General features: G+C 41.2%; 1 protein-coding gene across 2 annotated transcripts in view; it reads right to left on the bottom strand.

Annotated features, from left to right (window-relative positions):
- The window catches only part of nfatc3a (nuclear factor of activated T cells 3a), a 147,475-nt gene extending 133,274 nt beyond the window's left edge, over positions 1-14,201 (bottom strand). For both annotated transcript variants that reach the window (XM_078210921.1, XM_078210922.1), the window contains exon 1: positions 13,838-14,201. In XM_078210921.1, coding sequence (XP_078067047.1) covers positions 13,838-13,925 — 88 coding nt within the window. In that variant the 5' untranslated portion in view covers positions 13,926-14,201. The remainder of the gene's footprint in view (positions 1-13,837) is intronic.
- Positions 14,202-14,428: the final 227 nt, after the last annotated feature.

Raw genomic sequence — 14,428 nt, 5'->3', positions numbered from 1 at the left:
GCAGGTGCTGTAAATATTGCACTGGGGCACTAATTTATAACTTTGAAAGCACCTTAGGCAGTACAGTCCATTAAAATGTCAAATGCCAGCTTAACTGACTCACCATGTTAGCAGACTACATTACGTAAGAGCTTTCAAGTAACAGTCAATTTGACTCCATATAGATAACAAAATGGTATTATTGCTATGTCCGAATACATTCAAAATTTTTATATTTCTCTCCGGAACTTCTACCTAGCTATCAATCCAGGACAGTTTTCATTTGTCAACCTAGTCATAAATTCTACTAAATACTATATTCAATAACTCAAATAAGATATTCTAAAGACCATCATAGCCTTTGCTCAATTTAGGAAAATAAGTTCACTCTAATCTCTATATTTTCAATAAAATAAAACAAATCATTAAAGGAAACTGTTGACATCTTGTGTACATTTCTCAGAGCTTTAGATAGAAACAAACAACCATATTTGTAACTCAGTCCAAGTTCTCAGCAGTTCCATCAACTTGTAGGACTCATGTCTGAGGGGTAATATGCAGTCTTTTACAAAATTAATGTGCAGCTTTACACAAGGATGATAACTAATAGCATATCCTTCAGTATTTGGTTAATCAAGGTAAAGAGTATCAGAGCTATAGAATGAAACACTTTTTTCAATTTCTGTCACAAGTTAACATTTTTGGATCACAGCAAGCTGCAAAGTAAATCTCTCTCAACCCAAGTCCTAATTCTTTGCCTTAACCCCAAACTCAGAAGAATGAATACTTAATGCTGAAATTTCCAATTTTCACACAGGCAATCCTCCTAACTGAATCGTATTGTCAGTTTAATGCAATTTCCACAAGATTTTGGGTTCAGACTATCCAAATTCATTAACACAGAACTGTTATAGTCAATAACAAAAGGAAACTTTCATCTGCTAAATCAAAGCTGCATTCAAAAGCTTATCTTTTTTAAAGTGCTAACTAATGTTACCAATTGGAAAAATAAATGTAGAAAATGAAATTACGGCGAATGTATTTGACAGGCAAAAGTGAACTGTGAGCAGCTGGTGAAAGATAATCTTTTGCTGAAACGGCCGTTCCCTCTCTTTATAAATATTCCTGTCCAAAAGGATTTAAAGGAACTAGTTTTGATATTTTGCCTATTGATTTCTGAAATACAAGGCAATCCTATCACCATATGTGCCACTTCCATGCTAAAATAGATCATAATGTGGAGATGCCGGCGATGGACTGGGGTAAGCACAGTAAGAAGTCTCACAACACCAGGTTAAAGTCCAACAGGTTTATTTGGTAGCACAAGCTTTCAGAGTCTCACTCCTTCTTCAGGTGAGTGAGGAGTTGTGTTAACAAACAGGGCATATACAGACACAAACTCAATTTACAAGATAATGGTTGGAATGAGAATCTTTACAGGTAATCAAGTCGTAAAAGGTACAGACAATGTGAGTGGAGGGAGGGTTAAGCACAGGTTAGAGAGATATGTACTGTCTCCAGCCAGGACAGTTAGTGAAATTTTGCAAGCCCAGGCAAGTCGTGGGGGTTACAGATAGTGAGACATGAACCCAAGATCCCAGTTGAGGCCGTCCTCGTGTGTGGAATCAGCGATTCTGTGTTGTCGTGTGTCGTGACGGCCGCCTTGGAGAACACTTATCCGAAGATCAGAGGCTGAATGCCCATGACTGCTGAAGTGAAGAGACCATGCAGACGCTACGACAATGGATGAATGAACACCACTCAACAATCACCAGGCAGGAGTGCTCCCTTTCAGTCGGGGAACACTTCAGCTGTCACGGGCATTTAGCCTCTGATCTTGGGGAGGCAGTCTTCACGACACATGACAACGCAGAATCACGGAGCAGAAACTGATAGCCAAGTTCCACACACGAGGTCGGCCTCAACCGGGATCTTGGGTTCATGTCACACTAACTGTAACCTCCCACGATTTGCCTGGGCTTGTAAAATCTCACCAACTGTCCTGGCTGGAGACAATACACATCTCTAACCTGTGCTTGGCCCTCTCTCCACTCAATTGTCTGTACCTTTAAGACTTGTTTACCTGTAAAGACTCGCATTCCAACCATTGTCTTGTAAATTGAGTTTGTGTCTGTATGTGCGAACACAACTCCTCACTCACCTGAAGAAGGAGCGAGACTGCTGTTGTAAAATAGTAAGGAGTCTAACAACACCAGGTTAAAGTCCAACAGGTTTATTTGGTAGCAAACGCCACTAGCTTTTGGAGCGCTGCTCCTTCATCAGGTGAGTGAGAGATCTGCTCACAAACAGCAAACAGGGCATATAAAGACACAAACCCAATTTACAGAATAATGAATAATGATTGGAATGAGAGTCTTTACAGCTAATCAAGTCTTAAAAGGTACAGACAATGTGAGTGGCGAGAGCATTAAGTGGGTCTGTGTCTTTGTCTTTATATGCCCTGTTTGTGAACAGAATTCTCACTCACCTGAAGAAGGGGCTTGGAGCTCCGAAAGCTTGTGTGGCTTTTGCTACCAAATAAACTTGTTGGACTTTAACCTGGTGTTGTTAAACTTCTTACTGAGAGCATTAAGCACAGGTTAAAGAGGTGTGCATTGTCTCCAGACAGGACAGCCAGTGAAATTTTGCAAGTCCAGGCAAGTTGTGGGGGTTACAGATAATGTGACATGAACCCAAGATCCCGGTTGAGGCCGTCCTCATGTGTGCGGAACCTGGCTATCAGTCTCTGCTCAGCAACTCTGCGCTGTCGTGTGTCGTGAAGGCCACTTTGGAGAACGCTTACCCGAATACCAGAGGCCGAATGCCCGTAAAATAGATCATACCCAGGAATGAATGCCAACTTCTTCACTATCTGATCCACTGCGAATGATTCACAGATAATTTGTACCTGTGGACCAACATAAACAGCAACACTAACAAAGGACAACTGATTGGCTCAAAGATCTGATTGGTTAATATGCATTGAAATTTAGATAAAACAATGACTGCCGACGATATCCTAGTGAGAATCAAAGAGAAGTTCCTGAGGCCAAAAATATGAAACAATCTGTAGAAAGTCTATTATGGCATGCTGATTCAACTGTGCGTTAATTCAGCTTCCACTTACAATCGTAATTTCATTGAATCAGCCTGTCTGAATGACTATATTTAATTCCATTCCTTCACATTGTTGGGTTCAGCAACTTCTGCAAAATGAGTTTCATACAGCAATGTCAGTAGCCTGCACCATGCTTCAAAGATGCAAGAAAAAAAGTTAACTTCTAAAAATAATTTTAATGGGGTCCCAATGGCAAGACAGCTAAATTGCTACAAGAAACCAAATTTCTAAGAAACGATTTTAAATTAAGGTCAGTTTTATTGCATTTTTAGAGAAATCTGAGAGCAGAGGAATGCAATGAGTAGGAAATATGCATTAGAGATATCAATATTATATAACCAGCAAGCATCCTATGGTGCTGATGATATTACAAATCATTATGTAAATACAATAGCCATCTGCTGTAACAGTGTGGATGTGTGTCCCTTTAAGGCTAATTTATATTAAGCAAAACACTGAGCGAGTTCATTCAAAGGTTAATTGATATTCAGGCTGAAGATCAGAATCTGGGTTTTGCGAGTAGAATTATCAGTTAAAAATTTTCAAACATCGTGACGAATGCAGTGTTATCCATGTGGCTAATAGGGAAACCAGATGTATATAACTACATTTTTGATTAGTACATTTAAGGTACAGGTATTGGGCAAATAATCATATATAAAGTGTTTGCCTGTATTTGAGAGTTTGTTGATAAATGGGCAAGAGTAAAAGCAGAACGTGCAAGTATTTTGATTAATGTGTGCGCTTTACTTCCTTAGTTACCAACTAAAATGGAGTGTGACATGGGCAAAAACCCTAAACTTGAACAACTTGGAAACACAAGGGAAAAGGTGTGGAGCGAGGAACAATCAGACAGATGGACCGATAAGATTGACCATGATAGGCCGCCAGCAGGAAACAATACAAATAATAATGGTGAATGCCAAGCAGCATCCAGCCATGTTCTGAATGGAAAGCAGGGGTGGGTCTTTTGCATCTCAATGCAAAGAATGTGGACTTGGACAATCACTCTGATGAAGTCAAAATACTGCTTGCAACTGTTGAACAAAGATCTAGTAACTGAACAAAAACATGCTGATTCTGATACATCTATGCTAAAGGCTGCAAGATACCTCACTGAAGAGTGGTAGATTTCTTAAGCAATTATGTGAGATATTTTCCATTAAGACTAGTATATGTAGCTAAAACACTGTCACAACACCTAATCAGGTCATTTCTACTGGTCAACACAGTATTGTATGTTAAATAGGAAGATAGGAAACAAAGTTGGCATAAATGGGTATTTTTCTGATTGGCAGCCAATGACTAGTGGGGTTCTGCCAGGATCTGTGCTAGGGCCCCAATTGTTCACATTATATATTAATGATCTGAAAGAGGGAACTGAATGTTTATCTCCAAATTTTCAGATGATTGGGTGGGAGGGTGAGCTGTGAAGAGGATACAGATTTGGACAGGCTCCGTTTGTGGGCATCTGCAGTATAATGTGGATAAATGTGAGGTTATCCACTTTGGTAACAATAATAGGAAGACAGATTATTACTTGAATGGGTGTAAATTGAGAGAGGTGGATACTTAGTAAGACCTTGGTGCCCTCGTGCATCAGTCGCTGAAAGTAAGCATGCAGGTTGAGCAGGCAGTAACGAAGACAAATGGTATGTTGGTCTTCATAGCGAGAGGATTTGAGTATAGGGATAGGGATGTTTTGCTGCAATTGTATAGGGTGTTGGTGAGACCACACCTGTAGTATTGTGTGCAGTTTTGGTGTCCTTGCTATAGAGGGAGTACAGTAAAGGTTTGCCAGGCCGACTAAGTCGGTTATGATTATATTCACTGGAGTTTAGAAGAGTGAGAGGGGATCTCACAGAAACTTATAAAATTCTAACAGGGTAGGTTCAGGAAGAATGTTCCCAATGATGGGGGAGTCCAGGAGTTGGGGGTCATAGTTTGAGGATGAGGGGTCAACTTTTTAGAACTGAGGGGAGAAGAAATTTATTCATGCAGAGAGTGATGAATATGTGGAATTCACTAGAGGCCAAAATGTTGTCCGATTTCAAGTAGAAATTAGATATAGCTTTTGGGGATAAAGGGATATGGAGGGAAGGGGGGGAATAAAATTTTTTTTAAAAAATCAGGATATTGAATATGATCAAAATGAATTGCGGAGCAGGCTCGAAGGGCCAAATGACCTACTCCTGCTTCTACTTTCTACGCACTACAGCAATTCACCAAGGTTTTCTCAACCACATCTTCTAAACATGCAACCTCTACTCCCTCAAAAAGGACACAGGCAGCAGATGCATGGAAACACCACCATTGCAATTTCCCCAGCCACATACTATCCTGACGTGAAATTATAATTCTGTTCTTTCACTGTCGCTGCATCAAAATCCTGGAACTCCCTTCCCAACAGAACTGTGGGTGTACCTGCACCAAATGGACTGCAGCTGTTCAAGAAGACAGCTCACCATCAACTTCTCAAGGATAGTTAGGGATGGGCAATAAATGTCGGTCAAGCCAGCACGGATGACATCGCACGAATAAATAGAAAAAAAAATGTAGAATGATTCCACCGCACTAAAGGAGTCCAAGGGCGGAATTCTCCCAAGCCTCTGCCGGCATGTTCGATGGCAAGAGAATATGATTCAATTTATTGTCACATGTAGTAACACACAGTGAAAAGTATTGTTTCTTACGCGCTATACAGACAAAACATACCATTCATAGAGAAGGAAACAAGGGAGTGCAGAATGTAGTGTTACAGTCATAGCTAGGGTATAGAGAAAGATCAACTTAATGCAAGGCAAGTCCATTCAAAAGTCTGACAGCAGCAGGGAAGAAGCTGTTCTTGAGTCAGTTGGTACATGATTTCAGGCTTTTGTATCTTTTTCCTGAAGGAAGGTGGAGGAGAGAATGTCTGGGTACGTGGGGTTCTTAATTATGCTTTCCATGGGTTGACCTTCAAGAAAGCTGTCTGACATCTGCAATGGTAATCCCAGATACAGGTTCATCCAGGGTGGAGGGCATGCTCTCGCTGAGAGCATATGGCAGGAGGCCCAGAAATTGGGTTTGTGCCAGTGTGAATTTAGATGGGGCCTTCTGCTCGTGCTTCCCTTAATAGGATGTCAAAGGCGGCCTGAGCCCCCCCATGCCAAATTTTCCACGATGTTGGTGGGAAAAATCATAGAATCCCTACAGTGCAGAAGGAGGCCATTCGGTCCATCGAGTCTGCATCGATCCCACCCAGGCTCTATCCCCATAACACCATGCTAGTCCCCCTGACACTAAGGGGCAATTTAGCAATGCCAATCCACCTAACCCACACATCTTTGGACTGTGGGAGGAAACCCACGCAGATACGGGGAGAATGCGCAAACTCCACACAGATAATGACCCGAGGCCAGAATTGAACCCGGGTCCCTGGCGCTGTGAGGCAGCAGTGCTAACCGCTGTGCCACCGTGCCGCCCAAAATGTTCCAGGGAGAAACACATTCGGAACAACATGGCTTGCAGATGTCTGACTCATTTGAACAATGTCTAGGGCTGCCGCTAGAGTTCAGGATGAAGGCCATCCACAATCCTGAGACTGAACACCACAGCAATGGATTGAGGGAGCGTCTGCAGATGGAGCTTCCAGGTTAGGTGTCCTGGAGGAGATCCATATTCCAGTCTCAGAATGTTCCTGCAGATCCATCTTCTTTCTCGAGAGGACCAATTTCCAGTCTCAGAGTAATTCCAGAGATCTATCTTCATTTTCAAGAGGTCAACCTCCTTTCTTCAATAGTGGGTCAGTGACATTGGGCACCTTTTCAAATGGCACCTAGACACAACAGCAGACTACGTGCCATCCAGGCCTGCCCTGCCACTAAAGATGGTGTAAAACATCCAGATGCATAATTAGTGAAGACATGGCTGGAAGATTTGATGTGTTTGCCCTCTGGCCACTGCAGTGAAACACTCCACGTTGCTATCCTCGCCACGGCACTTAGTCTCAAAATAAGAGAATGCCACCACAAAACATGAAAACAGTGGCCATTTTATTTTATTTTGAGGAAATTTTAGTGTAAAGCTGTAAATCCCCTCCATCAGAACTAATAACCTCAAAGACTTCAGCTTAAGTTATGTAAACATAGAACTGGGTTAATTGTCAGGTGGCTTTCTTTTTCACAGAGGTTAATCAACTTTATGAACAAGTTGATCGCCTGAGCAATAAGTATGGCTTTCCTGCAAGTGTTCAAAAGGGAGCTGGATGAATTCCTGAAATATCAGTGGATGCAAAAGCTAGATGTAGGTGTGGTGCTTCCTTGTCACTGTGCTCTCCTGGAACTTGGTTGGAGACTCTTGGGAGAGGAGATCAGAGAGGAGTTTGCCAGATTTCTTTGTACCCTGTATTGGCCAAGGAATTTTTTCCTCTTCAGAGAGATCACATGGCTGCTGGTGGCTGGGGTGCAGTGGACAGGGAAAGTGGGGGTTGTATAGCTATGGTGCTTATTTGTAACGCAAGCTCAATTGCTCATCAGTTTCAAATGCTCATGCTAACAGTGATTAGACTTGGGGTCTTGGAGAAACAGGACATCTTAAACAAATTTCACATCAGCAACAAAATAACACGAATAATGATGTGTATTGCAAGACATTATGCTCATATGAAATAGGAGTATTACGATGCCAATCGGCCCATCGACTGTTCCAACATTCAGTATGATCTAATTCTGGCCTTAACTCCACTTTCCTGCCTATTCCCCCATAACCGTGGACTCCCTTGTCTATCAACAATTCATCTAACTCAGCCTTGAATATATTCAACGACCCAACCTCCATTGCTCTCTGGGGAAGAGAATTCCAAAGACGAATGAATCTCTGAACGGAAGAAATTCCTCCTCAGCTACGTCTCAAATCAGGGATGCCTTAGTTTTAAACGGCATGCTCTAGTTCTAGATTTCCCCACAAGAGGAAACTTCCTCTCAGCGTCTACTCTGACAAGCCCCCTCAGAACTTTATATGTTTCAATAACATCTTTCATTCTTCTAAATTCTAATGAGTACAGACTCAACCTACTCAATTTTTCTTTCTAAGACAACACCTTCATTCCAGGAATCAGCCTATAAACTTTTTCTGAACTGCTTCCTGTGCAACTGTATCCTTAAGGAGACCAAAACTTTAGATGTACAGTTGTAACAAGACTTCCCTACTTTAAACTCCATTCCTTTGCAATGAAGGCCAACATTCCATTTGCCTTCATAATTACTTGCTGTACCTGAAGGCCAACTTTTTGATTCACGTACAAAGACACCCAAATCCTTCGGAACAGCAGCACTCTGTGGTCTCTTTTAATAATATTCTGCTTTTCTATTCTTCCTCAAAAGTGGACAATTTCACCTTTGCCACACATTATACACAGTCTGCCAATTTTATGCCCACACACTTAACCTATCTATCTCCTTGTGTGGACTAGCTGCATCCTCCTCAATTTGCTTTCTTACCTACCTTTGTACCATCAACAAATTTGGCTATATGGAAGTCAGTCCCTTCAGCAAAGTCATTAATATAGATTGCAAATAGTTGAGACCCTGCACTGATCCTTGCGGCACTCCACTAGTTTTATTTTGCCAACCTGAAAATGACCAAGTTATCCCAGCTCCCCATTTGTTGGCCAATCCTCTATCCATCTCTCACCATGAAAGATCTAGCAGAAGACAAGCATACCAACAATTAGGTGCATTTAAAACTCTGCAAAATATTGACCCAGGAGAGGACCATTTTAAACATGTGCTTCCCACAGGAGATGTTTTGCTTTTGAGACCAACATTTTACTGTTTCCCCAATTGGTCACAAGCATGCCCAGGAACAAAGGGGCCATTAGGGATGGGCAACAAATGCTAGCCTTGCCAGCAACACACACATTCCATGAAGTATCACTAAAGCCACATCCCTTAACAGGAGCATACAAAGCCATTTTACAGCTCTTAAGTTGGTGAAAATGTGGAACAGTCTGTGGAATTTTCTTTCTTGGTGAGCAGCAGAGGCAGGGTCAGTTAATATTTTTATGGCCGAGTTAGATAGATTCCTGATTGACAAGGGAGTCAAAGGATATAAGGGTAGACAGAAAGTAGAGTTGAGGCAGCAATCAGATTAATCCTGACATCACCTTATGGCAGAGCAGGCTCAAGAGGCCCAATGGCCTAATCCTGCTCTTAATTTGTATGTTAGCATGTATGAAAGATTTTTTAAAATATACCTTTTTAGGTCTTTATGTTAAGGATGATTTTGAACTGTGATCTCTCTCTAATTTATACATACACACATTTCACATGTATACGAGTAAACCACAACTCAAATTCCTCACCCTTGCGTCCCCATCACATGATATTGCACACTTCAGATTTGAAGCAATGCTCTAGGTCACACTCCATAAATGCTCAACCTTACATTGTACACTCAGCACAAATACTGCCCAGAGAAAAAACTAATTATATAAAATAAATATTAGGAGTACAATGCAATCGCGGTGTGCAGAAGGTGACAAACCTCACTTTCATTTGAGCCCTCTCAAGAGAAGATACAGATTCTATTTGCTTCGCTCTATGATAGCTACAGTATTTTTATTATAAGCTCAACAGTCAATCATTTTAATCGGGAACTCTCAATCCACAGAATGAGTTGTAAAAGCCAGCATTTTCTGTCTTGTTTCCTTAATATCCTATTATTGAGTTAAAGATAAACAATGTTAGTTGTCAAGAGTTAGAAATGAATAGGTACAATTTCATTTCAAGAGTCAACTCAAAAAAAATGCAATTCTGTAATTCTTACCTTTGTAAAAAAGAGCTAACAGACACTAATAGCCAACAACATAAAACTCGCATCAACTTAAGGGCGAGTTACACAAACAACATTCTCAAAATTTAGCAGCTCACAAGCTATCTTGCACCAAAATGTGAAGTATTTCCCAACAAGGAAACAAGATTAATATGCATCTAAAGAATAAACCTGCTCAAAGTAAAATGCAAATATAATGTCATTCACAAATTTAAGAGTAAGCATTGTAAAGAATCTCATGTTAATTAGCAGGATTTTTTCTGCAGTTTATTGAACTGAAATCATAGAAACCCTGCAGTGTAGAAAGAGGCCATTTGGCCCATCGAGTCTGCACCGGCCACAATCCCACCCAGGCCCTATCCCCACATATTTACCCGCTGATCCCTCTAACCTTCACATCTCAGGACACTAAGGGGCAATTTTAGCTTGGCCAATCAACCTAACCCGCACATCTTTGGACTGTGGGAGGAAACCAGAGCACCCGCAGGAAACCCACGCAGACACGAGGAGAATGTGCAAACTCCACACAGACAGTGACCCAAGCCGGGAATCGAACCCAGGTCCCTGGAGCTGTGAAGCAGCAGTGCTAACCACTGTGCTACCGTGCCGCCCGAGAACAGTTGTTTTTGTAAACACAGCTGTAGATATCATTTGGCACAAAGGCAAATGACAGTTCAAACACTAGCTCTGTAATTCACAATAGTAAACAAATAACATGCTTACAATGAATAAGTGTCACTGTTTGTGATAAATAATGTGGCATTGCAATCAATATCGACCAGGCAAAATAAAATTGCAGTGTGCTGCACCCTAATAAGAAATAAAAAGACCACAAGCCAAAAACCCTGACATGTAGCTGAAGCCATTGTTGATTAGCCCACTCAGAAAAGACTCAAGCAACTCTACTGTCAACACAACACTGATGCACTACATCAAAATACCACTGCTATAATTAGTTGCCACCTACGCAAAGACTTGCATAAGGCCAAAACATTCCTATTGATGAACACAGTTCCACTTTTTTTAAAATATCAAAACTTTGTGCTTATTGATAAAATTAAACTATCTTACACAAACAGACAGGAAACAAAACTGAAATTTGATGTTCAGCTTTTGAGAGAAGCCAAAGTGAAGCCTTTTCCACAATCTACCAAACGCACATGGCAATAATCAATCAAGGCTGAATGACTGCACATTTCTCAAACCTTGTACCCTGCACAAATAAACTAAACAGGCCACCAAAAACAGTATCCTAATTTGCAAAGTTTTAATTAACGTTTTCTGAAGCCTAAATTACATTTACAACCCATCATATTCACTACCAAGGAGAACAGAAAACCATCAATGCACTATTTGCACAATATGTCCATATTTTAGTAGTAATTCTCAACCCTGCAAACCCCCAAAGGCGTGTATTTTGGTTAAGATATATACTGTCAAAGGTTGGGGATGGGGGATATCAGTGCACTGTACTATTTGCCACTCTGTAGCTCTGTTCTCTTTGGTAGTGAATGAGATGGGTACTTTAAGACTTTTCAACATGTTGACGATATTTCCTCCATATCTCAATAGGTTTTGAAAATATCTCCTTAGAGTACTATAATATGCTCCTTATTCATATATAAAGGAAAAAATGATTGATTTATGTACCCTTATGCATTAACATTGCAAGACAATCAAACACTTACTTAAAATGCAAGTTAACAATCAGTTACCTTTGCCATTTATTAAAGATTAGTTTAGACACTCTCTCTCTTTAACTGTTCTTTTTTGCATTAACATAAACACATGCATATAATGACTGATCTATCAAATTAGAGGTCTATTCTTCGTTATTTTTAGTCCTGTCTAATGCAACTTTATAAATGTTTGCATCTTCTATGATTTTCCGCTGCTTCTGAAATCTATCAATGATATCACACAACCTTTAGGTATTCCATCTCATTCATAGGAGTATACAATGAATTTGAGCTGTGAGGATAATTAGGTCTGAAATGAAACACACAACTTTTAAAAAATCTTCCTTTCTGAATTTTCCCTTCTCGAGCCTGCTCTTCAGAAGGCAATGGATACGGACAAATAAACACAACAGCTTGCACTCTCCTGGCTTACAAAATCAGAACAAAGCACCATGGTATATGGCTATTCAAAATAAATATAATTTGTCTAATAAATCAGTCAAAGAAACTGAGCGATTGTTGGGAGGGGAAAAAAACCAAGACAATTTTAAACTTGCATTTTTAATACTAGAGTTACAATGAGTAAGTTGATGTAATCACATTTCAGTAACTACATTCTGCATTACCAAGAACGAGTCATGTCACTGCACTACTATAGTTACTATTGCACTAAATTTAAACTACTGAAATACCACACATAGCTATCTGATCTCTACTCCATGGAAACAAATCTCCTGCTCATTATTTAGCAAAACACATAGTACCTAGAACTTAAACTAGTCAACCCAGATAGTGCAGAAATCCCCTTCTTAAAACTTGCATAATAAATATAACCATAGAAAGGAAAAATGTATCATACTTTTTGGGACAAAAATATTGAACTTGGTTAAACAATTCCAAGAAGCTGTGAAAGCCAACATACTAACAGCAGCTTCAATTCAAATCAAACCAAAAATCATTTAAATGAATTCTTAAAACGTCAACTGATCCAACTGAAATTATCAAAAAAAACCCACAAGTGCTATAAAATGCTGCTCACCTGCTGATGTGGCACAAAGCATCATGAATTTCGTAGTCCTGGCACTGCACAAAGTAAACCTGAAGTCTCAGAAACGTGCACCTATAAAGTTTAGAAACCGTGATAGTCCTTTGACTGCAAAGTCAGTCTGATATTTAATTATAATTAACCAGAAGGCCGATGAAATTACAGACGTCCAATCACTCAGGCACTGCAGTAACTCGCAGTCCACTTTCTTTTTCGAGTCTAGTACTGTCAGCGTCTCTATCAAATCTGGAGACCACTTTAAAGATCAATGACGATGTTTGGAGAAAGTAAATAGGTGAGTATATGGCATCTGCCAACATTAGCGATCAGGTCTTGCAGCAGATTGCTACTATGCTATAGGCTGGTGGAAGTGGATCTACCTTTCTGATCACTTCCCTCGTCTTAAATTCCACTGTCATCTGAACTGCACATGGCGTCTAGGCAAATTTGATGACTTGGATGTTGGGCTAACTTCCAAGTCTACTTTGGTATATTCCCACGTCCCATAAGGGCTCACAGAGATACAACACCTTCCCTTATTTACGTTTTGCAGCGCGCAGTTTGATAGGACAGCAAACCAAAAAAAAACACACACAAAAGAAACGTTTGCCAAACCAGCTTTAAAACAGGTTAGAGGAAAAAAGCGAACTGGGCAATACTTGGCCATAAATTAGATGCTGCGGCAAGTTAAAATTTAAAAGCGAAACATTCCCCAATACTGTAATTCGTGCCAAACTGATGTTGCAAGTGCATTACTGTATGAATTCGTTTCCCTGGAGATAAATAATTAAAGCTGTAACTTTTTTTTTTAAAAAAGGGACAACCAATGACCTCTACATAGAATTGTGTACAGAACACTAGTCCCCAGCAGAGCTAAACACAAACGGCAGCCAGTTGTGTGTAAATAAAACAATTTATCGACACACTACTCAAGCATATATCCTGCACGATCACAAATCGGATGAGCACAAAAAAAGGTGAAAGCTGCCCCTTTTGGTTTTTCATACTTATGTCAAAATAATAATGCAACAAGAATAATGCCCGAAATCTCAACATTTAAAAATTCTGGGTTCAACAAAAAACATTTTTCTTCAAAAATCCCAATTAAAACAAAAACGAACGGATTGCAACTTTTGCTCCTGCTGTTTGAATCCCTTCCATCTGGAAGCGCGGACCCCCCCCTCCCAACCCCCTCATACAAACCTGCAGGGCCTAGTCCAGGCTGCGGACCGTCTTCACCAAATATCAGTCTAAAGTCAAACTCGTCATTGCCACTGTTTACAGTAGTCATCGGTTAGCAGTTTCCCTTTCCCCCCACTTGTTTAATAAAGTTCATAACAGAAGGGGGAGGGGGATCCCGGCTCACTCCGCCAACTTTTCCGGGGTTGTTGATTTTATTTTCCGCTCGCCTCTCTGCTGTCCTGCTTCGAAACGGTTAACCAGCGACCCCCCCACCCCTGCTCTCCGCTCCTCGCTGCGCCTCTCAAACTTTGCCGAGCCTCATTCCCCGCGCCTGCTCGCTGACTCGCGCTGCTTCCCCTCCACTCGCTCCTTCGCCCCGCCTTCTAAAAGCTCGCTGACGGCAGCCGCAGCCACGCCCCCGCTCCTCCACAGCATGGCCCCGCCTCCTCTCCGCTCCCCCTCGGCATGGCCGCGCCCCCTCGCTCTACTCCTCGGCATGGCCACGCCCCCTTGCTCTACTCCTCGGCATGGCCACGCCCCCTCGCTCGACTCCTCAGCGTGGCCACGCCTCCTCCCCTTCCCCTCAAGCATGGCCACGCGCCCTCGCTCTAC

The sequence above is a fragment of the Mustelus asterias genome, chromosome 4 (genome assembly GCF_964213995.1).
Source record: "Mustelus asterias chromosome 4, sMusAst1.hap1.1, whole genome shotgun sequence".
Classification (NCBI taxonomy): domain Eukaryota; kingdom Metazoa; phylum Chordata; class Chondrichthyes; order Carcharhiniformes; family Triakidae; genus Mustelus; species Mustelus asterias.
This window is presented reverse-complemented; position numbering and strand designations above follow the sequence as displayed.